The sequence below is a fragment of the Gavia stellata genome, chromosome 15 (assembly GCF_030936135.1).
Source record: "Gavia stellata isolate bGavSte3 chromosome 15, bGavSte3.hap2, whole genome shotgun sequence".
NCBI lineage: Eukaryota > Metazoa > Chordata > Aves > Gaviiformes > Gaviidae > Gavia > Gavia stellata.
This window is the reverse complement of record NC_082608.1, coordinates 16,375,100-16,396,448: the sequence shown is the minus strand read 5'-3', so window position 1 is coordinate 16,396,448 and position 21,349 is coordinate 16,375,100. Positions and strand designations below refer to the sequence as shown.

General features: G+C 41.0%; 2 protein-coding genes across 2 annotated transcripts; both read right to left on the bottom strand.

The window, feature by feature from the left end:
• Positions 1 to 1,973: 1,973 nt before the first annotated feature.
• Positions 1,974 to 5,454, bottom strand: NUDT7 (nudix hydrolase 7). The gene is made up of 4 exons (XM_059824943.1): positions 5,406 to 5,454; positions 4,869 to 5,022; positions 3,417 to 3,575; positions 1,974 to 2,843 (listed from the first exon to the last, which is right to left on the bottom strand). The coding sequence occupies exons 1-4, from the start codon at positions 5,438 to 5,440 to the stop codon at positions 2,460 to 2,462; spliced, it is 732 nt and encodes a 243-aa protein (XP_059680926.1). The 5' UTR covers positions 5,441 to 5,454; the 3' UTR covers positions 1,974 to 2,459.
• A 1,417-nt stretch (positions 5,455 to 6,871) lies between these two features.
• Positions 6,872 to 17,579, bottom strand: LOC104252864 (hypoxanthine-guanine phosphoribosyltransferase). Its single transcript, XM_059824884.1, has 9 exons — positions 17,562 to 17,579; positions 13,903 to 14,009; positions 13,271 to 13,454; positions 12,320 to 12,382; positions 11,776 to 11,793; positions 9,670 to 9,752; positions 8,597 to 8,643; positions 7,845 to 7,921; positions 6,872 to 6,919 (listed from the first exon to the last, which is right to left on the bottom strand). Exons 1-9 carry the CDS (start codon positions 17,577 to 17,579, stop codon positions 6,872 to 6,874), a joined length of 645 nt encoding a protein of 214 aa, XP_059680867.1.
• Between the last annotated feature and the right edge of the window lie 3,770 nt (positions 17,580 to 21,349).

Genomic DNA, 21,349 nt, shown 5'->3' with positions numbered 1-21,349 from the left:
CTGGGATTCTGCAGAGGCCTGTTCTGAGTGTGCTTACTCTAAGTCGTAAATGAAACAGAAAATATATTCATTAAACTTGAGGATAACAGCAAAATGGAAATGTATGTTTTGAAAAAATCGGGATGTAATTCAACAAAGACAAATGCAAAGTGCTACATTTGGTAGGAATAATCAACTGTTCAAATACAGAATGCAATAAATACAAATATAGGAACAATTGGCAGCTTTTTCAGAAAAGGATGAGGCAACTTTAGTGGAAGAAGTAGAATATGAGTCAATATTACCATGCTGCTTCACAAACAGCAATCACAATGGGATATATAAAAAGGAGCTGTGAAGTAATCCTGTCCTATCCGACCCAAATAAATGGTTAACTAGAATACTATGACCAGGTTTGATTATCACATATTTGATGGGTGGGGGACTTGGGGAGGAAGGTTCACTGAAGATTCTGGAAAGCAACAAAAATTACAAGAGATGTACAAAATGTGATGAAAAGTGACTGATGAAAAACACCTGAAGGAATCTGATCATTAAATCTAAAGACGCCTTAGGAAGACACAGCAATGTGGTTTTCAGGAGGGCAGAAATTAACTAAGGAAACAAGCTATTCACCATTCTGCTATGTACAGGATAAGAAGTGTTCCTTGCTACAACCAGTATCTGTTAAGTTAGACAAACTTTGTAAAGCATGGCTAAAGGACTATAATGGATTGTCCAGGGAAGCTTAAGAAAAAATTAGGTATTTATCAGAATATCATGTATCTGATTCAATCTTTAGGTAGCAAGAGATTAGGCTAATTGATGAGGCCTTTTCCAACCCAGTATTCTGATTGCCAATCTTGTACTTCTTTAATACCACAGCATAACGAATACCTCAGGCAGAACACTGTAGTAGAATACCTACCACTGAATTACCTCTGGGAAGATACATAAGTATTGTACAGTTGTAGCAGGGAGAGCAGGCAAAGGGAAACTCAGTCCTCGCAACAAGATTTGCATTGATTTTAGCCTTGATTTGTTTTGGTACACTTCTGTCAACTAAGTGCAACTCCAGCATCTTTGTCTTCTTCAGTAAAAAGTCATGCTGCAGTTACAAAGCAAACACAAGCTGGTATTTCAGTGCCTAAATGGTACTGTCCCAACACAGCAGCCGAAGAACGTTATGGATGCACATCATAATGAGCTATTCAAGCCATACTTGGGAAACATTTATTTGTAAAAAGAATGCATTTTGCTAAAGTCGCAGCCAACTTCCAAGTATACTACAAAAGCTGCTCAATATAAAAATCTGACTTCTGCTCAATTACAGCACAGTCCATAGGAATTGCCAGCAACTTTTTAATCACACTTGCATCCATTGGTGAATAGGGGGGTGAGCACAAAGTGCAAACACCCAGAACAACTGAGTGCTTTTCTTCATCTTACTCAAGACTAGCACTAGGGCATGTGATTCTGAGAGACACAGAATGCTTTCAACTCACATTTGTTGCTTAGAGAAGATCAGCTGTTTAAGGACTGGTAACTTGTTTATTTGCAAAGTACATCTCAAATCCAGCCTAAGTCAATTGCGCTTTTAAAAACATAACCATTTGGCAATAAGATCACAACCACTATGAATAAGTTCCTAGTTCACCAGCAATGAGGAAACAAGGATTCGCAGCACCAAGAACACCATGTATCTGACATTGCCAGGGTGACTGGTAAAGGTTCAACTACAGATTTTAGTCCTCATGAATACTCAACTCCAGTTCTCTTTCCTTAAGATGTCTCCCTCCAGGAGCTGAGTGAGTGATGCTAACAAGATGCTGAGGAGCAAAGTTCAGTTCTGTTGCCCGTATACAAAGTTTTCCACAGCCTCCAGAATTTCCTTGTCAGAAATACTACATTTGCTCAATTTAACAAAACTCATTAAACCTCCCTCTTCCCTCCACAAGTCCAACCAAAACAAACAAGATTGTGAAAGCACTTGCCACCTTCTATATTTTTATTATGGATTTCCTAAGTGCTTAAAGATACCACACAAGACTGTATGCATTACGTTGTCCATATGTAGTATGCCACACAGCAAGAGACAGACAGATCCCCAAAAGTTTTTGTATTCTAATTCAAACAGACAAAAATTTGATAAAATAGTATTATCTCATTATACAGAAGGCAAACCACAGAAAGTGTCTTAGTTCACACAAAATAAAGGTAGGAACTGGAACAGATCTTCCAAATCTATATATTAAGTCCATCAAAAATACCATGTGCTTTCAGCAACTCTAAAACAACTTAAAAATTATATGAATCTAGTTAGGGCTTGTCAACTTAAGAAGATTACTTTAAAATATATTTTAATAAGTTCCCAATTCAGAAGAAATTCAAGTGTGAAACTCAGTCAAATAATAGATATAAAGGGAATAAACAAAACCCTTTTCCCTCCTTCAATATAAATTAATTGCCAGACCAGTTCATCATAGATTACTCTTCTTTCTTTCACATAAGGATGCATATAAATTCATGAAGTTATTCTCAGCGGACGAAGTTAAGTTGTCAAGATCATAATCAACTTCAAAGGTAGGTCTCTCTCCAAAAATTACCAGAGCAAGAAATACAGCAAAGTGTGCAGTGAGTCCCCATATCTTGAATGACATTTTATGTTCATGGTCATCATATGAAAAGCAGTGCATCCAACTAAAGTAACCAGATGAGGTTTTATAAGGCAAGGTCTTGTAATTTAAGGGCTTGACAAAGTACTCCAATGGCACGACAAAAACATTACTCACTTCATCTGGATTAGGAATGGCCTGGAATGTATCCTCTATAAATCCTACAACTGGTGTTACCAAGTGATTCATCTAAAAGGAAAAAAAAAAACAACAAAAAACCCCAAACACCAAGTTTGTATCAAGTGAAAGAATGTTCTTTATTTTAAAATTTTATCTCATCAAAATTTCATCTCATCAAAATTTCATTTGTTGCTGCTTGTGACCATTGTCTCAAGAAGAGTCTGCTATCACCTTCTCTATAACCACCCCAGAGGTACGTGAAGAAAGTGACTAGATCCCCTGCTAGCTTTCTCTTCTTCAGGCTGAGCAAACCCACTTCTCTGTCTTTCCTCATAATCCATGTGCTCCAGCCCCCTTACTCTCTTCATGGCTCTCCGCTAGGCTCTCGCCAGTTTACCACTGTCTTTCTGGTACTCCAGTATGTCCATAACTGGACATGGTACACCAAATGTCGTCTCACAAATACCAAGTACAGAGCAAGAATCTCCTCCCTTCACTCTGCTGGCAACACAGGCTGCGCACTTCAAGAAGCGGTGGTTATTTACAGTTACAGGTTTGAAAAGGTCATTATCAACCTTACAAAAGAAAATAACCTAAGCTTATTTTCTAATGATATGCTGACTTACTCGGTTTATTGCTTACTTTATCAATTCCAGGCACAAGCCTACAGATGACTTCCACCTTCTCTGGCTGGAGTCCCACTTCTTCTTTAGCTTCTCGGAGAGCAGTATCAATTTCATCTTTATCAATTGCTTCACTTTTACCTCCTGGAAAACACACTTCTCCTGGTGATCTTCTCAGCTAGAATTTAAAGGAGTACTACTGTTAAATATAGTAAGTTTTACATTTCTTCTTGGATCCACACAGACACTTGTTCATATTGCAGAATCTATGTTTGATTTATCTTTCCAGCCAAAGAAGCTGGAAATGGTGGTAAGAGGTTTCTGCAGATCAGAAGAAATGTGCCTTATCACGAGCTACACAAGAAAAAGTTGGGCCTATACCCAACTAATCCATAAACCCTCAGTATGAGAAATACACATATCACTTGTACGGTGTTGTGTAATTCATACTTACAGATTCTGCTTTAATACTTCAAAACTTACATTTTTCATCATCTCGCTTGCATAAGAGACTGACAGATGAATCTAGACAACTTGAATAGTGAGATTAAAATACTCAAGGTAAAAGAAAGAACTTATAAAATACACATTTAAATAACATACCTTTAAGAACATATAGTAATAAGCTTGTGCATCAAAGATCAGTAAAAAGCCCATTTAGAATCAGTTTATCAGCTTTGTAACTGTAATTATTAGGGTCTTAAAAATTCTAAGCAAGACCCCAAAAAACTTCAATTTTTCAGCAACAGAACAGACAAGTAAATAATGTCTGAATACAGGCAGTTGATGGGGGGGGTGGGTAGTGGAAAACAAGAGTTGTAAAAGAAAACAAAATGCTGACAGAAGAGTTCTGGGGGACTTAGGTCATTGCCTTTCCTTTCATATATGAAAGGGAGAGAAGAGTAATATTAAATGGAGACTGAAAAGTCACATTAATAAAATCTGCACTGCGGTGTTAGTTTCAAGTCACAGTAAACAATCAAAATTTCCTTTTCTGATCTGGAGATCATCTTTTACTGTCACAGGTTTCTGGGTACACGGCATTTTCCTGGCATGTAAACACGAGATTCACCGGTACATAAAAACATCCGCTTGTAACCTTGGGCATGCTGCCTGGACTGAAGTTTGAGAAGCAGGCCCTAGCACACGTGGTAAGGATGGGACTTGTGCAAACACCCGAGTGAGAACACCACGAGAAGTCCCCTCCGAGCGATCTCGCCGATGCGTCACCCCGTCCCCCGGGGCTGGGCTCTCACCCCGGCCCCCGGGGCTCGGCTCTCACCCCGTCCCCCGGGGCTCGGCTCTCACCCCGTCCCCCGGGGCTCGGCTCTCACCCCGTCCCCCGGGGCTCGGCTCTCACCCCGGCCCCCGGGGCTCGGCTCTCACCCCGGCCCCCGGGGCTCGGCTCTGCGCACGGCAGCGGCTGCCCTGCGGCGGCCCCGGGCCCCGGCCCCGGCCCCGGCTCACCTACCTGCATCGACCTGACAGTGAGCAGCAAGTGCAGCTTCCCCTCCCTCACCATCAGCGGCAGGAGGACAGAGGCTTTGGGCAGCGGCAAATGGGAGAATTTGTCTCCAACATCGAAGTGCCTCAAGCGGAGCCTGGCTTTCTCTTTTAAACTCCTTCTAGAAGCAAACAGAGGAGCGCCGTGACACCCGGGGGCTGCACCCCGTCTCCCAGCACCCCGCAGGCAACGGGGAAGGTGTTTTTCCCCAGAGCTGAACCCAACGGGCGCCCGCAGCGACTCGGCCGCTGACACACCGCCCACCGCCCCTCCCTCCGCCCGGGCCTGCTGCCGGCGGACCCCGGCAGGGCTCGGCGGGAGCGGCTGCCCACCCCCGGACGACAGGGGGCGCTGTAGACACCGCCCTCACCTCCCGCAAGGCCCACGCAGGTCTCCTCGCCGCGGCCTTTCTTCCGCGTTTTCCCCGCAGCTGGCGGGGACGGCGGGGACTGGGGGGCCGCAGCAGCCGCGGGCCGTGGAGGAAGGGCCAAGGACGACCGCTACCTTTCCAGCTCATCCTCCTGCTCCGCAGCCGCCATCCTTGGCACCCCGACGCGAGGGCGCACTTTCCCCTTCCCCGACGCCTCCCGTCCCCCCTGTGACCGCGGGCCAGTGCCTCCAATCAACACGCGAGATCGCTGGGCTCCGCCTACTGATTGGCGGCGGGCGGGCCACGCGAGGGGGCCCTCACGGGACGGCAGCGCGCGGCGTTCCCGCCCCCGAGGCGGGCGCTGAGGGGAGAGCTGGGCCGGGCGCCGCCGCCGGGGTCCCTTCCCCGGGCCACCGAGCGGTCGGCGACGGCTTTCCCGGGCTGCATTTACCTGGAGAAAGGCGGCGTTAGCTGCCAGCAGTCCTCGCTCCAGCTGGGAAAAACAGAAGCCCGCGGGGCGGTTTGGCGTCGCGCCCCGCCGAGCGGTGTCCGTGGCCCGCCCTCAGAGGGGCAAGGGCGGCGGCAGCGGGCGGGTGGCGCCGGGCTCCAGTGTGAGCCGTTCCCGTTGCTTTAGGTAAGGGCTCTGTTCATACAGGCACTAGTATACCTCCTCTCACACGCTGTAAGGGGCAGATAATGTGGCAGATTGACAGTCCTGAGCTCTCAGGGGGCTCTGGAAAGCACCATTGCACACCTGTCAAGGGCTGGTCACCTGTAGCTCAGGACTCTTAAAAGCTAAAGGACAGCAGCAGCCCCTCTTGAAAACAGAGGCCTAGCTCAGTATTCTTAATTCCCAAAGGGGAAAAAGCCCAAGGTCTCAGAGCTTATTTTAATCATTCAGTGGAGGTAGGAAACAGAGAGGTGTTAGAGACTGCTTCGAGCTTGGTGCAGTTTCTAGGCAGTAGAATTTAACTTCCAGCTCTCAGAAGGGGTGCACAACTAGCAGAGGTAATTTCCTGCTATAATGGTTTATCATTCAGTCTGACCGGCTAGTAATCAGTGCTACCTGTACTTCAAGTAACACCACAATAGAACCAGCAACCCCTGATCCCTTCCCTCAAAAAACAAGACACAACACCCCAAGTCGCATGGAATGTATAAGAGCTAAAGTCAGTGTAGTTACCTTAATGTTCACTTTTTTTTCCATTGCATTAAGCTGAAGAATCAAATGTGTTTTCCATGTTATATGAAAGTAGATGTGTATATATTTACACAACACAAGCTTACATGTAAAGATAGCTACAGTTTATATACAATCACACAATGTGTTACTCCATCTAGTAAATTAAAACCCAAACATAATTACATAAACATGACCATGTCCTGGCTATAGCCCCTGTGATTCCAGCAGAATATAATATCCATTTTATGGCCGTTCACCTTTAAGCTGTTTTACATAATCATTATAGGAAAAAAAAATATATAGAATAGTATATGAATGTAGTTCTTCACTGAAGAGCACAATTAGTAGATTACTTCTTGTTACTATTCCACACAGCTGTACATGCCACTGAACTGTTGTTCCAGAAGACTGATGTTATCAGATCCTATATTTCTCTTTGGCTTTCTCTTTCAGAATGCAGATATGCTAAAAAAAAAAAAAAAAAAGTAGTACAACTTTAGTCAATCTTTACCTTCGATGAAAATGCAAGAATGATTTTCAGTTTATTACTAGCATTGTAAGGAAAACACACCAGGAGAGTAATCTTTGCGAGTTTGGTTGCAAGGTTACTACTTGCAGTAAAACTGAGATGTTACTATTACTTCCAAGCTCATCTGTAATTTATGGATTTGTATATTCTAAACAAGTCAGGTTTGTTCAAGTATTGTATCCTTCTTAGATTACTTTGCAGTAGCATAGTTCCATTATATGTCTTTTAAAGAACTGGTTTGTCTTATTAAGATGACTTTCAAGGGAAAAACTTTTCCACTTAACCAGATTTAAGAAAGTGCTTTTGAAAACTAAGGAGAGAAAAAAGATCAGTTCTTTTTATCAGTTATGCTCTTTCCAAGTCTACTACTCAGTGCAGCCTAAGGAGACTATAATGGAACAAAGGAAAAAGGATCTTGATGGACATGTTATACAGTGTAGGACACTGACACACCGAGTCATCTTAAAGACTTGCTGGAAAAGAGCAAGGTAGGATTTCACTGAGACCGACAAACTTGAAATCAAAGCCAAATTACAAGTTAGTTTCTTTTCAGATGGGGCCAGCAGATTGTGTGCTGCCAACCATCCTGGAAGATTCAGAATACTGTACAGCACGGCTGGGCAATGAGACTTGTGAAGTAGATTCATAAAGAGGTAAGGCCTAAACAAGTTCTTATGCATTTACACTGAATTATCAGCTTGGCACGTTAATAATGTTTTTGCCCCTTTTAATGGAAGTTTCTAGTCAGGTTTGAAGTTTTGTTAATTGTTGAGAAGCTCCTAGTATAAGCTAATATTCTTGCTGGTTACCTGTGGTAACAGTCATCTATGTAACAGTCGAAGCACACATGTATGTACTTACATTTAGATCTCTGAAGTATTCATTATAATCAAGTGCATATCCAACCACAAATTTATCTGGAATTTCAAAGCCTATATCTGTAACAAAATACGATTCTTTTTATATTTGGGTGGTGTAAATAGCTTTTAAGTACACAGTTTGTGTTCAACACATGCTTCAGCTATTTAAGAGTAATACCTAATAAATACATCATCTTGCTTTCAAGGTACTTAGCATGCTGCTTTAAGAATCAGAGCTGTAAATTGATGACAGAGGTTAGAATCTATACCATCCCCATCATTTAGTAATAAAGTGTTAAGAGAATGTATTTTAAGAACAAAATAACTATTTAAAACCTGCTTATGAGGTAGTCCTGGGAGAGGGAGACAAGGAGTGAGATTCTACTTGTGTGAAAGTAGACGTGCTGCAACTCAGTAGGGGTTTTCAGTTTGAAAATAAGGCAAGTTTAATGCAGAGTCAAAACAAATGCCTTTTAGAGTCAAAGCCAAACAGTAAAAAGTTAAGGTTTGATTCTGTTTCTGGTAGCTGGTAACAAACTACCAAACCTGCACTCAGACCAACTGGGGAAGAAAAAAAAAGGTGGCCGTGAGGTTTCAGCATGCGATAGCTGGTCATCAGTTCACAAATTTTTAATGTATTTTCTCCCCATTTCTCTTGGCCTTCCTGAAACTTATATGCCAGTTTTCAGACCTACGATCTCATAATTCCACTTTACGCAGTATTTTGGACAACTAGAAGAATGCAGTACTTACAGTCTGGTCTGTAACCTGGACTTCGATGTGTCCTTTTAACAAGCAGGCTGTAAGGCAGAGCAGAGAAGGTTATGTTTTTTAAACTATGTTTTGCTCTGAGCAGTGTACTTCACTTCTCCCACCCCTCCCCATAAGCTTCTACAATCATGCAGTTAAATTAAAACAATGAGATTATTGTAACAGACAGAAGTAGTGTTCAGCCTTATAATGGAGGAAGAAGCAAAGACTCTGATCTAGGTTTATTCTGAAGGTCCAAATGACTCTATGGTTTTACATTTAGTTCTCTTCAATTCTGTGTCCCAAATAGTTATTTTTTTCATGTAACGATGTATCAGCAAACTAGAATAGTACAGACACGTAAGCAAGTTCAAATGGCATGTAAAGATTTTAGTGGAGAGGGAAGGAGAAGAGGACAAGTGTGCAATGTTGCTATGATTTCTTCCACGAAGTCATATCCGTTCTTGCTTTTTCTGTGCACTTCTGAAGAAACTGAGAACCTCCTGGACATTCACTAGGTGGGGCATAACTGGTACATAAACAAGAAGTGTTTTTTCAAAGCGTCATGATTACTTGACAGAGACAGGGATATTCCCAAAAAATTCCTTTTAGAGATCATCTCAAAGCCAATCTAGAATAGCACTTGAAATCATCTTGTAAGTGCTGACAAACTCTTAGATTCTGAAAACCTGTATGACTGAGGAAGAAAAATTCTGAGTGTTGTCATTCTAGTATTGAGGCAACTGAGAAGGTGTTAGGAAAGCTATGGAAAGAGCTGAATTTCCTTCAAACATGAGGTAAGAAACATGGAATCCATCAGACTTTATGGACTATGCAAAAAGAGCCAGGAAACAGTTTTTTATTCATTTTAACAATGAAGGTGGTAGTGCATATGTAAGTTTACCAGTTTAATAAATACTTTCACCAGCTGGATAAGGATTACTTCCTGCTTTTACTTCCTCTTCCCCAAACTTCAAACCAAACAAACACCCACCAGCATACACTGACTATTCACCTAAATGATTTTGCTACTAAAGTATTGTAACACGAAGATACAAGTGGCCATATCATTATACCTTACAACTTTTACCATCTTTGGTTCGTTGTCTTTTAGTTTTGAAAGTAGTGCTTTCATTGTTCTGCCAGTCTCAATAATGTCCTGAAAGAGATAAAAAAAATTATCCTCTGAGTCTGAAAGAAAAAACAGACCATCAGCAGATTAATTTAAAGCATAAAAACTAGTCATCAACCCTGGCAGCACAGTAACATAATTAATTACAATCGTAAGGGATAACAAAAAATGTTTTTACAAATACATGAACAACAAAAAGAGAGCCAAGGAGAATCTCCATCCTTTACTGGATGCGGGAGGGAACATTGTCATCAAGGATGAGGAAAAGGCTGAGGTACTTAATGCCTCCTTTGCCTCAGTCTTTAATAGTCAAAACAGGTATCCTGAGGGTATTCAGCTCCCTGAGCTGGAAGACAAGGATGGAGAGTAAAATGAACTCCCCATGATCCAGGAGGAAGCAGTTAATGACCTGCTGTGCCACCTGGACACTCACAAGTCTATGGGGCCTGATGGCATCCTGCCAAGGGTACTGAAGGAGCTGGAGGAGGAGCTTGCCAAACCACTCTCCATCATTTATCAGCAGTCCTGGTTAACCGGGGAGGTCCCAGACGACTGGAGGCTTGCCAACGTGACACCCATCTACAAGAAGGGCCAGAAGGAGGATCCGGGGAACTGCAGGCCTGTCAGCCTGACCTCGGTGCTGGGGAAGATTATGGAGATGTTCATCTTGAGGGCCCTGACAGGGCACGTGCAGGATAACCAAGGGATCAGGCCCAGCCAGCACGGGTTCATGAGAGGCAGGTCCTGCTTGACCAACCTGATCTCCTTCTATGACCAGGTGACCCGCGTGGTGGATGAGGGAAAGGCTGTGGAAGTTGTCTACCTGGACTTTAGTAAAGCCTTTGACACTGTCTCCCACAGTATTCTCCTGGAGAAGCTGGCAGCTTGTGGCTTAGACAGGTGCGCTCTTTGCTGGGTAAAAAACTGGCTGGATGGCCAAGCCCAGAGAGTCATGGTGAATGGAGTCAAATCCAGTTGGTGGCCAGTCACAAGCAGAGTCCCCCAGGGCTCAGTATTGGGGCCGGTCTTGTTTAATGTATTTATCAATGATGTGGATGAGGGGATTGAGTGCTCCCTCAGCAAGTTTGCAGATGACACTAAGTTGGGTAGGAGTGTTGGTCTGCTTGAGGGTAGGAAGGCTTTTCAGAGGGATGTGGACAGTCTGGATCAATGGGCTGAGGCCAACTGTATGAGGTTCAACAAGGCCAAGTGCCGGGTCCTGCACTTTGGTCACAACAACCCCATACAACACTACAGGCTTGGGGATGAGTGGCTGGAAAGCTGCCCTGCAGAAAAGGACCTGGGGGTGTTGATTGACAGCCAGCTGAATATGAGCCAGCAGTGTGCCCAGGTGGCCAAGGAGGCAAATGGCATCCTGGCCTGTATCAGAAACAGGGTGGCCAGCAGGAGTAGGGAGGTGATTGTCCCCCTGTACTCAGCACTGGTGAGGCCACACCTCGAATACTGCGTTCAGTTTTGGGCCCCTCACTACAAGAAGGCCATTGAGGTGCTGGAGCATGTCCAGAGAAGGGCAACAAAGCTGGTGAGGGGTCTGGAGCACAAGTCTTATGAGGAGTGGCTAAGGGAGCTGGGGTTGTTCAGTCTGGAGAAGAGGAGGCTGAGGGGAGACCTTATCACTCTCTACACCTACCTGGAAGGAGGTTGCAGAGAGGTGGGTATTGGTCTCTTCTCCCAAGTGACTAGCAACAGGACAAGAGGAAATGGCCTCAAGTTGCTCCAGGGGAGGTTCAGGCTGGATATTAGGAAAAATTTCTTTCCTGAGAGAGTGGCGAAGCATTGGAACAGGCTACCCAGGGAGGTGGTGGAGTCACCCTCACTGGAGGTGTTCAAGGAAGGTGTGGACGGGGCATTGTGGGACATGGTTTAGTGGGCATGATTGTGTTAGTTGATGGTTGGACTTGGTGATCCTACAGGTCTTTTCCAACCGTATTGATTCTGTAATTGTTGTTTTATATGCAATAGGTATTAACTTGCAAAACAGGGATAAAAAAGTCCATATGTTCCTGCCCGCCCACCCGTCTTTACTTACCTCTACTACTAACACATTCTGGAAGAGATCATGTAGGGAGAGAAAGAAATGAAAATATTTACAGGGCAACATTCAGTGAATTATACAGCCAGGAAACGTTTGCACTACAAACTTCACTTACAAGTAAGCTGCAATTGATTTTCAAAGGAGCTTGCCACTTAACTACTTACATTATTTTAGTGCTTTCTCAAAGTATTTATAGAAGCATAAAATATTGTGAGAAGACCACCTGTGTCAGGTTTTATATATTATTCTATGTATAGCAATAGCATTCTAAAGCCATACTACATGAGTCAGTTTAAGATGGTTCATTTCTGAGGGCTGGGGCATAAGAAGTAAATAGGGTCTTTAGAAGCATTCAATACTGATCACGTTAAGTTTCCACTGAGATCGGTGGGAATTACTCACTGTTTCAAAGCACGACATTTTAAACCAGTGTTAAGTGACTGTAAATATGTAGTATCAAAATCTTAGTAAAGATGAACTTCCTGGAAGATGAGAGAACTGTTCTTTCCCCTTAAAAGCTGAAGATGCTGTTTCATACCTTCCCATTTAGCGCAGACAGTTCCTCTCCAACAATACTGATTTTTTCTGTAGGCGAATCATTCTAGAAGGAGAAAGAAGAGAAGGAAGTCACATAAAACATGCTCAAAAGTATTATCTTGTATGGGTATGAATGGTATGCTGCTCTTGCTTTTTGCCTATCAAATGACACTTGCAACTTTACACAGCACTCCTTCAGTAAAACAGCTTTTAAGCAGCTGAGAGCAAGGCGAGAAAGTGAAGATGTTTGCATGGGACAAGAGTACATCCATATTCATGGAATAGACATCATTGCTTTTAGCTATTCCTGTTACTACAGATTTATTTTAGAATTCCATGAAACATAGGATATTGTAAACTGTTGTATTTAGCATGGGGTAAATTTTGATCAGTGCTCAGAGCTCTAGCCTTCAAAGACGGGAGAAGATAAAACAGAAAAAATAGCATAAGTCATTACTTTACAGTAGTTGGCTCAGGCCAGCTACGATTGATTCAGGCAAAAGATACCTGTCCTCAAACACACAGGTTATGAAAAAAGTCTCTCCAATATTGTCTGTAGGAATAAAAAAAATAATGCAGCAAGACAATAGCAAGTCTCTGATGCTAATAAGCTCCTCTCCATACTCCCTCCCACCAAAAGGTGCCATGGTAATGACAGAGTAGAACCTGTATGGAAGCTTTGGGCTGGAAAGGAGAATGTTGGATACCTGACCCTGGCTTTGTCATGTTAAGTGTTCTGCTATATATTCATTGGAATGAATACAAAATATCCATCTGATCGTTGGGGCAGATTGGTACATCAGTTGCTTTTCAGTATGTATTAAATTTAAGTTGCTTTGAACAGTATATATGGATAAACTCATTTTTTGTGGAGTTTTCATGTAAACTACCAGTATTCAGAATGTTAATCTATGAGGAGAGTCAATTTTCCAAGGAAAAGAAAATTGCTTACACAATAGCTTTTTATTCTAACAAAATCCACAGTAATTGGCACAGATTTATCACCGTTTTGATTTAGTGCTTTTATATGGTCCAGCAAATCAGCAAAGAATTTATAGCCTCCTTTAAGGACACAGAGTGCAACAATGTGATGGCTTCCCATATCTTGCATGATATCTCTAGCCAAACGTTCTGTCCTGGAAGGAAGAAAAAAACAAATCCTTTAAAGTGTTTTGTATATCATGTTTGTTTGTCCATGTCCAAGTTAAAATTCTGATCTTGCTGTTAAGTTCTTACAACCAGCAAATTGTGACCACATTAAGACATAGGTAAGTTAGTTACATATTTGCAGTTCACAAGATGATGCCCACTCCACTTGACATACTGTTGATTTAATCCATATGTCTAAACAATGCAGGATAGGAAGTTTAAAGATATTTGAGATAACATGGAAACTTAACTGGGGCTGTAGAGGAGTCCTCTCCATAAAACTCCTCTTGTATTAAACTCCCAAACATAAGTGTTATAGCTGCAGTGTTTCCATGTTTCTCATGGGTTATGCAGGGCAGGGCATCAGTCTTTTCATTTGGAGGGAAATGGATCATTGGTGTCACTGTCACTACTCTCTGTTCATTACCCTCATACCTGTCCAGGATGAGTCCATGAGGAATGAAGACTCTTTCTAGATCTTCTTCATAATGCTTAGGAATGCAAAACAGATTTTTATTATAGCCACTTTCTTCATCTCTTATCTGCAAGTGAAAGGGAAATAGCTCTAAAAGACAGAGCCACATAAGAAAAAAACTTCCAGTCTCTCATAATGCAAAGACTCCTGTCTCCACACCCACCCCAATAATGTGTCAAAATAAAAATGTATCTGAGAGTTTTTGAACCTTCTGATAGAACAATTCACAATCTGTCTCATAGTTCAGAAGCTAGTATGCTTGTCTGAGGTATGAATGGATAGATAACTACTTCACCCCAGTCATTATAAGAGAAATTATCAACCATCATCAACTCAAAAAACCAAAAACAACAAAAACCCCCTTGTATTCTCCATTGCCCCTTCTGCAGAGTACAGTAGCTTGCTAGTGTGGTAGACAAGCAAAAATTAACATTCAAGGCAAGTAGATTGTGATTATAGCTTGATCTCTAGTCAGCAGGTGACTTTAGGATGCTGCACTACCTTGACCATCATTTTCCATTGTGTAAAAGAGAAAACTCTGTCTCCCAAGTGTGAATTCGAAACTGAACTTTTGACAGAGGTAAGCACATACCAACCATCAGCTGTCTCCGAGGACAGGGGAGATGACTTAAGCCAAAGGAGAAGCTTTGAGGTGGTAGTGGGAAGAGAAGCTGCAGAGGGTACCCATAGGTGGGAACCGGACACCTGCTGAGCTGCAGTCAGCTTGTTGTGCTGTTTGCCCTGCTACCAGATTGCTCGTCAGCACGGTTGGGAAGAGGCCATAGCTACTTCCCATAGGTCAGGACCTTAACCCTTTTGCCATTAGGCTTTAGAATTACACTTTCTTCAACATGCTGGCTCCAGGCTGTTGTACCCAGAGGTGTCTGGATATCTGGAAGTTACATATTCTCCATTTGGCCTTCTCTTCTGACTAGTCTTTTGACCCCAAACAGATCTATGTCTTTGGATTCTGCCACCCTTCAAGACCATAATGGATGCTTTGGTCTTTGTTCATTTATGAAGTGGAGGTACAAAAGCAGGCAGGAAAAAAATGTAATGAGGCAGAAACAATTGTGAATAAGAGGGCTAATATGTATATATTAGAACTAAGTTAAGAAAAACCTCAAATTAGTGAGATTTTGTCACATCTAATATTGCCCTGTTATTGTTAAAAGATACAGAACTAACTGGAAGAAAAATTCGAAACTGACTCAAAGCTTCACTAGGGCAAAATAGGTTAACTACACATCAGTTGCATTCAACAGAACTCAATACTGTATAATTCAAAATATACGAGTGCTGCATTGTGCAGATTTCTTTGGTGGAGCATATGTTCCTAATAGCATATGGTCTGTTTATTGAGCAATGAAGTAGACAACTACTTTAGCAGAAGGCAAAGTTTTAAAGGAGTGGTTTTACTCAGTATTCTTGCTGAGACTGTAAATCTTTTTCCCCCTCAGACTTGGCATGTGTAACACCGCTGTATCAACTGTGAAACATCCTTTGATTTCACTAAACAGGCCTCAAAACCAAGGATTTGGTAGCTTGCTAATGGACAGCACAGAGCTACGAACTACGTAATAATAGCATAAAGCATTGCTAACAAACAAGTTAACACCTGCAAACTCTTTAGACAGATGAATTGTTTTTAAGTCTCCTTTTTTGGCATAGGAGAGATGAGTGCTTAGGAAGAAAGGAAAAATGGACTGTAGGGAACAGGAGTAGGTTATTACTTGCAAAACTCACAGCAGCCACAAAAATGAGATAAACAATTACTGCCATTTATTTTAAATTGGCCACAAATGGCCCACTTCATTTAAAGATAAAACTAGAGAGACAGGTGTTAACAAGAATCTCAAAGAGCAGATTATCTTATTACAAGGCAATGCATATAGAATCTCATCCTGGCTGAAGTAACTGTTCTGCAAGTACTCAAAATTGATAGGCCTTGATGTTTCAAGTTAGGCTTACAGAATAGCCTTGCAGTTGAGCACTGTTTAGAGTGTCAGCAGTACTATTTTGCATGGTTTAGTTACCATTTTCTTCATGGCTGAAGTCAGCGAAGTGAAAGCTTAGGTGAAGGATTGGTTTCAAATAGAATTTGTTCATGCTTTATTAATCTTGGAAGAGATACTGGCGGTTACACTGGTATCAGCTGTAAATGAGGCTAGACAGTAGCATCTATGATCAGACTTTAATGCAGTGCAGAACTGCTTATTGTTGTTTGAGTGTTATAGTAACCCAGTTGGCCAGTTTGAAGTGAGATGATTTCTGCCTGTGTGAGGTTGCCTAGTGGTGACAGACAATTTACATACAGGATATGGGATTCTCTCAACAAGAAGCAGTGATGATAGGACATAGTTAGAAGTGTTGGTCAAAGTTAAAAGACAGTGTTTATTTGAGACTACCGGAACATATAGGCATCACTTTCATTTGGAGTACAGAAAAAGTACCTTTAAGAATAGTCACTGACATGATAAACAGTTTAAGAAGTGCTGTAGCATTGGTTTGTTTTGTTGTTTGCATGTGGTTTTTTCCCCCTGCCCCCAAGATTCCCATCTCTATTGCATTCTGCATAATTTCAACTTAAATGCAAAGATTACACTACCTGCGACTCGAGCAGTTTCTTTTGCCCAATCATGATACCAATTGCCATATTTAATGGACTTCAGCCTTACAATTTGCTTTTGCAGTTATAATTTGGGCTTTCATCAGCACAGCAAATTAAAGTTCAGCCTTTTTGCCAATGAGTTTAGCTTCCTGCTACATTTGATGAGAGGCATCACAACCGTTCAGCTCAAGTGAGGGATGAACTTTGTCCATGTTAATGTAACTATTGAATAAAGCTGATCTTGAAGCATACAGGTGTGCATAGTGATTACTGCTTATAGCTACTCCAGCAGTGCAGTTTAGTAGCTTTTATTTGGTTAACCACTATGATCATTGAGCCTATTTTGTGCAAACAATGTCTGCTACATTAATGTCTTGTTTGTTGCTATGTGTGAAGCATTTTTTAAGGTCTGCTGAAAGGTTCATGAACAGAACCTTAAGGATTGCATCAGTTTGAGCACTACATCACCATAGCAACATGCTGGATAGAGGCTCATAAAAGCATTTGTATTGTGGCACATGCTAAATAACACAGCAGCATCCCATTATAATAAAGCAATCTACTAAACTATCACACAAAGTCATTAAATTTTTAAATCACAAGCTTATAACTTGAGGAATTAGTTGTTTCATTTAGATTCAGTCTTATCTGTTGTTCATTTACTGATGTAGGTTTCTGAGTTTAAGGGGGAAAAACCAACAAAATGAACTACAGCAATTATGTACAATAAAGAGATTCATAAATAAATATTGTTTCATCAGCACAGAATGAAAGAATACAAATATAGGTATATTAAAGTCAAATAAATAATGTTATAAGTTTGTAGAAAAACCTCAGTCTATTAAGATGCCTCTATTCTGAAAGCTAGTTTTTCTCCTGAGTAAATATAAGAAATAAGGCCTTTCATTAGTCAGTATTTCTAATGTTCTACTATTTTTGCTGAAGCTAACCTCTCCCCCCTACCCAAAGCTCCCTTCAATCAAATATAAATGCATCATGCTTTCTTACCTGCAGTCCATGAGCCATAATCCTACTTTGAACTATGCTATCAGAGAAAGAGTTGGTATTATTACTGCAGTTTGTCTTGCTCTATTTTCATCTTGCAGTCAGATTATGACCTGCTTCTAAAAGGTCAAAATTGCCATCCTTCCTACAGGAAGCATTACTTCCTTCTACTAATACACTGACATCACAATCCCAGATTCTTACTTAATCAGATTAACCAGAAATAAAATAGGCATTAGCCCTGCTGCAACCAATCAGAGTAAAGGTATGGGGAACGAGGGAGATGCAAAAAGGAAGCACATGAATCAAATTAGTGGGAAGGAGTAGGTAGGGTAGTGGGTTTTTTATTGAAAACACAAATCGGGTGTTTGTTTGTAGCAGATGGTAATTCAGTGGTATATGGGTAGAAGGTAATTTTATATACCAGTTTCTTACATAATATTTGCACATCCATTGTTGTAATAAAGTCCACATCTTTTTAAAATTCTTGTGCTAACTTGCTGTCAAAAATCAGTATTTGAATAAATAAAGCCATATTTTTAAAGATTACTTGAAGCAGAGGTCTGCAGCTGTTGAGATATGGTGAACACTGTCTGACATTCTTCCAGGTCATACTTTCATAAAATGAGGGGGTGACAGTTCTGGTAACATGCTCCACATCATTTAAAATCAAATTGCTTCGACATTCACTGTAATCTGATTATTTTAGTGTACCAAATTGCACTATTATCTGGGATTAACATGAAAGTCTTAGATTTCTAAAAATTAATCCTACTAACAAAATGAGCTAAAGCCAGCCTGCATGCATGTTACAGAATGTTCTTTCCAGATTGAGTACATTTTATTAATTCAACTAGTTTAGTGTTTTCTTGGGGAGAGTGCACATTAATGAAAGATTTTTCTCATTTCTTTGTAATCTTACAGATGCCCTTCAGATCATGGCTGATAACACTTCGGATAATGCAGAAATGCTCTTCCAAGTGGATCAATGGGCATATGCATAACTTTCAGTGATATGTTAAATAGTAGTACTATTTGGGAACTATTAATGCCTTGAGGCTACTTGGCCTCTATTTTATGCAGTTAGCAATACCTTCCTTCTATGAATTCCCTATCATATTCCCTACCTGACATATGTGAGCTCCCTATCTTGTGAAAAGCCTTGCTTTTCTAATTCCTAGTGTAAGGCACTCCTTTCTAGTTGGTAGTAACTTGTGTTCAAAAACCTGGAGAATTTTGTCAACAAAATCCTCTTTTGAAAGGAAACATAAACCGTCCATGTAAACAGTGATGGCTATTGTTTGAGCAGAGATACTCTCCTTTCCTTATTCTCGGGTGCCCAAATGAAAGTGAACAGCAGCACTGCTGAGGAACTCGTGCAAACATACATTGCTTTTGCAAATGCTTGTGGATAAAGTGAGAGAAATAAAAGGAGAGGACTTGCAGACTAGTTTGTATGTTTCCCCTCCCCTGAGCTTTTCAACCCAGTGTAATTTAGCTGTTCTGAAGTTTATGTGTGTATGTATTTGTTCCATATAGGAGCCCCAAGTGCATTTTTTAAAGTTAAATGTTTTGAGGAAACCAGTGCACCAAGCAAGCTGGGTATCAATCTATTGCCCTCCTCTAGGGTACTGAAAGGGACAGTAACTGTAGCCCATACAGAGTGGAGATTAATTAGATCAGTGCTCGTAGCTGGGTAAAAGAGCAGCCAGTCAATACAGAACAACACTGCTCTTGTCCTTGTATCTCTTCCCTGAACTACTGAATCAATAATTAGTTTTTTCAGGACATGATTTTGCTGTTTAAGTACCTAAATTTGTTAAACAGTTTTACATTGTATTACAGTTTGAAGTAACTGGTCTTGAGACCTGCAATAATTTTAGAGGTCCTCAAGAAGCATTGTATAGGCACTAATTAAGTCCTGTCAGGCATTTCCTTTTAATTTTTTTAAATCATGAAAATACATCATGTATCATCCAAATACATGATATTGGATGTATAGTTCAACTGTTCCATTAAATTACTAAAACCTTAAAAATAAAACATCAGAGAAAGTGTCCACTAGAGGGAAGCCTCTACCATGGAAGACAATACTTGCCAAAGGGGAAGAAAAACCTACATTTTATGAAGCAAACTTTCTAGACTAAGAAACTCTGTGTTCAGTTAATAAGCATACAGATATCTCACCGAAATACAAATGCAATCAGGTAATTTAAAACTGGCATCTTAAATATTTAGACCAGTTCTGAACTTGTATAATTGTGGATTACAGGAAAACTACTCTGATTTGGACCACCGGAGAAGACCTGACCCATGGGCTCCATGTTCCAAGTGGCTGATAAAGCCTTAAATTAAAACTGAGCACTTGTATTCAATGACTGATGTGTTATTAGAAAACCTGATGAATACACTTTGAAATGGCTTGACTTCAGTAATTTGGAGCCCATCCTAAATCTGTTTTTTGTTTGGCACTTTCAAGTCTGAGATAAGACCAGCTGCTTAATTGGTTTGCTAAAAAGCTGTTTGGAAAAACCACACTGCACATCCCATGGTAAACAGTGCATGTTTACAAGTAGAAATTAGAAATAATTTCACAATTTTAAGTCTTTATCATATCTACTCCTGTAGATTATGAAGCTCTTTTACATAGAAAATTTCATCAGTATGAACCTTCATACTTTCCTTGGCTATTTTTACTGAAACAGAAAAGTGATCTAAGTCTTGACCAATATTGGATATTTATAAATGTTGTGCTTGCAAAGGACTTCAGCTTTTACAACTCCTCTAATACCCCCAACATCTAGCAAACACAGACTGACTGATGGCAGAACTTGAAGGAAACACCCCTGTAAAAGGTGACTCAGATTTAATTTTGAATAATTCTTGAAAATACCCTGACACCAATTCTTAAATAGATGAATGACAAATTCTGCAGACTCAGACATTCTGATTGCTGACCTGGAGAAAACGTACAGTATTTATTAACAAAGTCTTTCTGGCCGTAACATAAATGGTGGAGTGACTGTGTGAAGCAAACGTTTATATACCTTTTGCTACATTTGTTTTGTAGATAGGAAAAATGTTTCAGTCTCCTGGACTGTCTATATTAGAAAGTCATTTTGAGAGAGGATCTGGTTAGGACTGGGGCAATAGAGCAGAGAGGCAAGGAATCAGGACTTCTGGATTTTATTCACAGCTCTGACACGCAGTTTATTTGCTGTACGACCGTGGCCAATTTATTTTCCTGACTGCTCCTGTTGTACCTCTGACCTTCCTATGTGCCTGCTTTCCCCCCATTGACTGCTGTAATCAGCTGACCTTAGTTTTCTGAGACTTCTGTCCTGTGGGCTACACAGATCATTGTTATTTTTGGGAAGGTGCCATTTAAGAAACACCACTGCTGGCATTAGCCAGTGGTCAAATTAATGATTTGAAAAAAGATTGTGGTCTATTTGCTTGAATATTAAGATACAGTTGTTATAGTTTAATATGTCAGTGAGCAAACATGAGTTGCTCCATAACTGCCATAGTGTCCAGCGTGTCTGATCAAGTTCCCTCCCACCCCCCGACAGCTGGATGAATTGTTTTACCTAGGGAACAATGGGTGGTCCAGGAAGCAGTCTGCTCTGCTCTTGGGGAGCTGGACTCATCTTCACTACAGAGATGTTTAATAAAAATATTTGTTGAACAACGGCTTTATCTGAGTGTGTGATCACAGCTGTTTTATTTTAGCAATGTAACAGCAATAACAATTAAATCCATATTCCTCCTTGGATATTTATTTTCCTGAA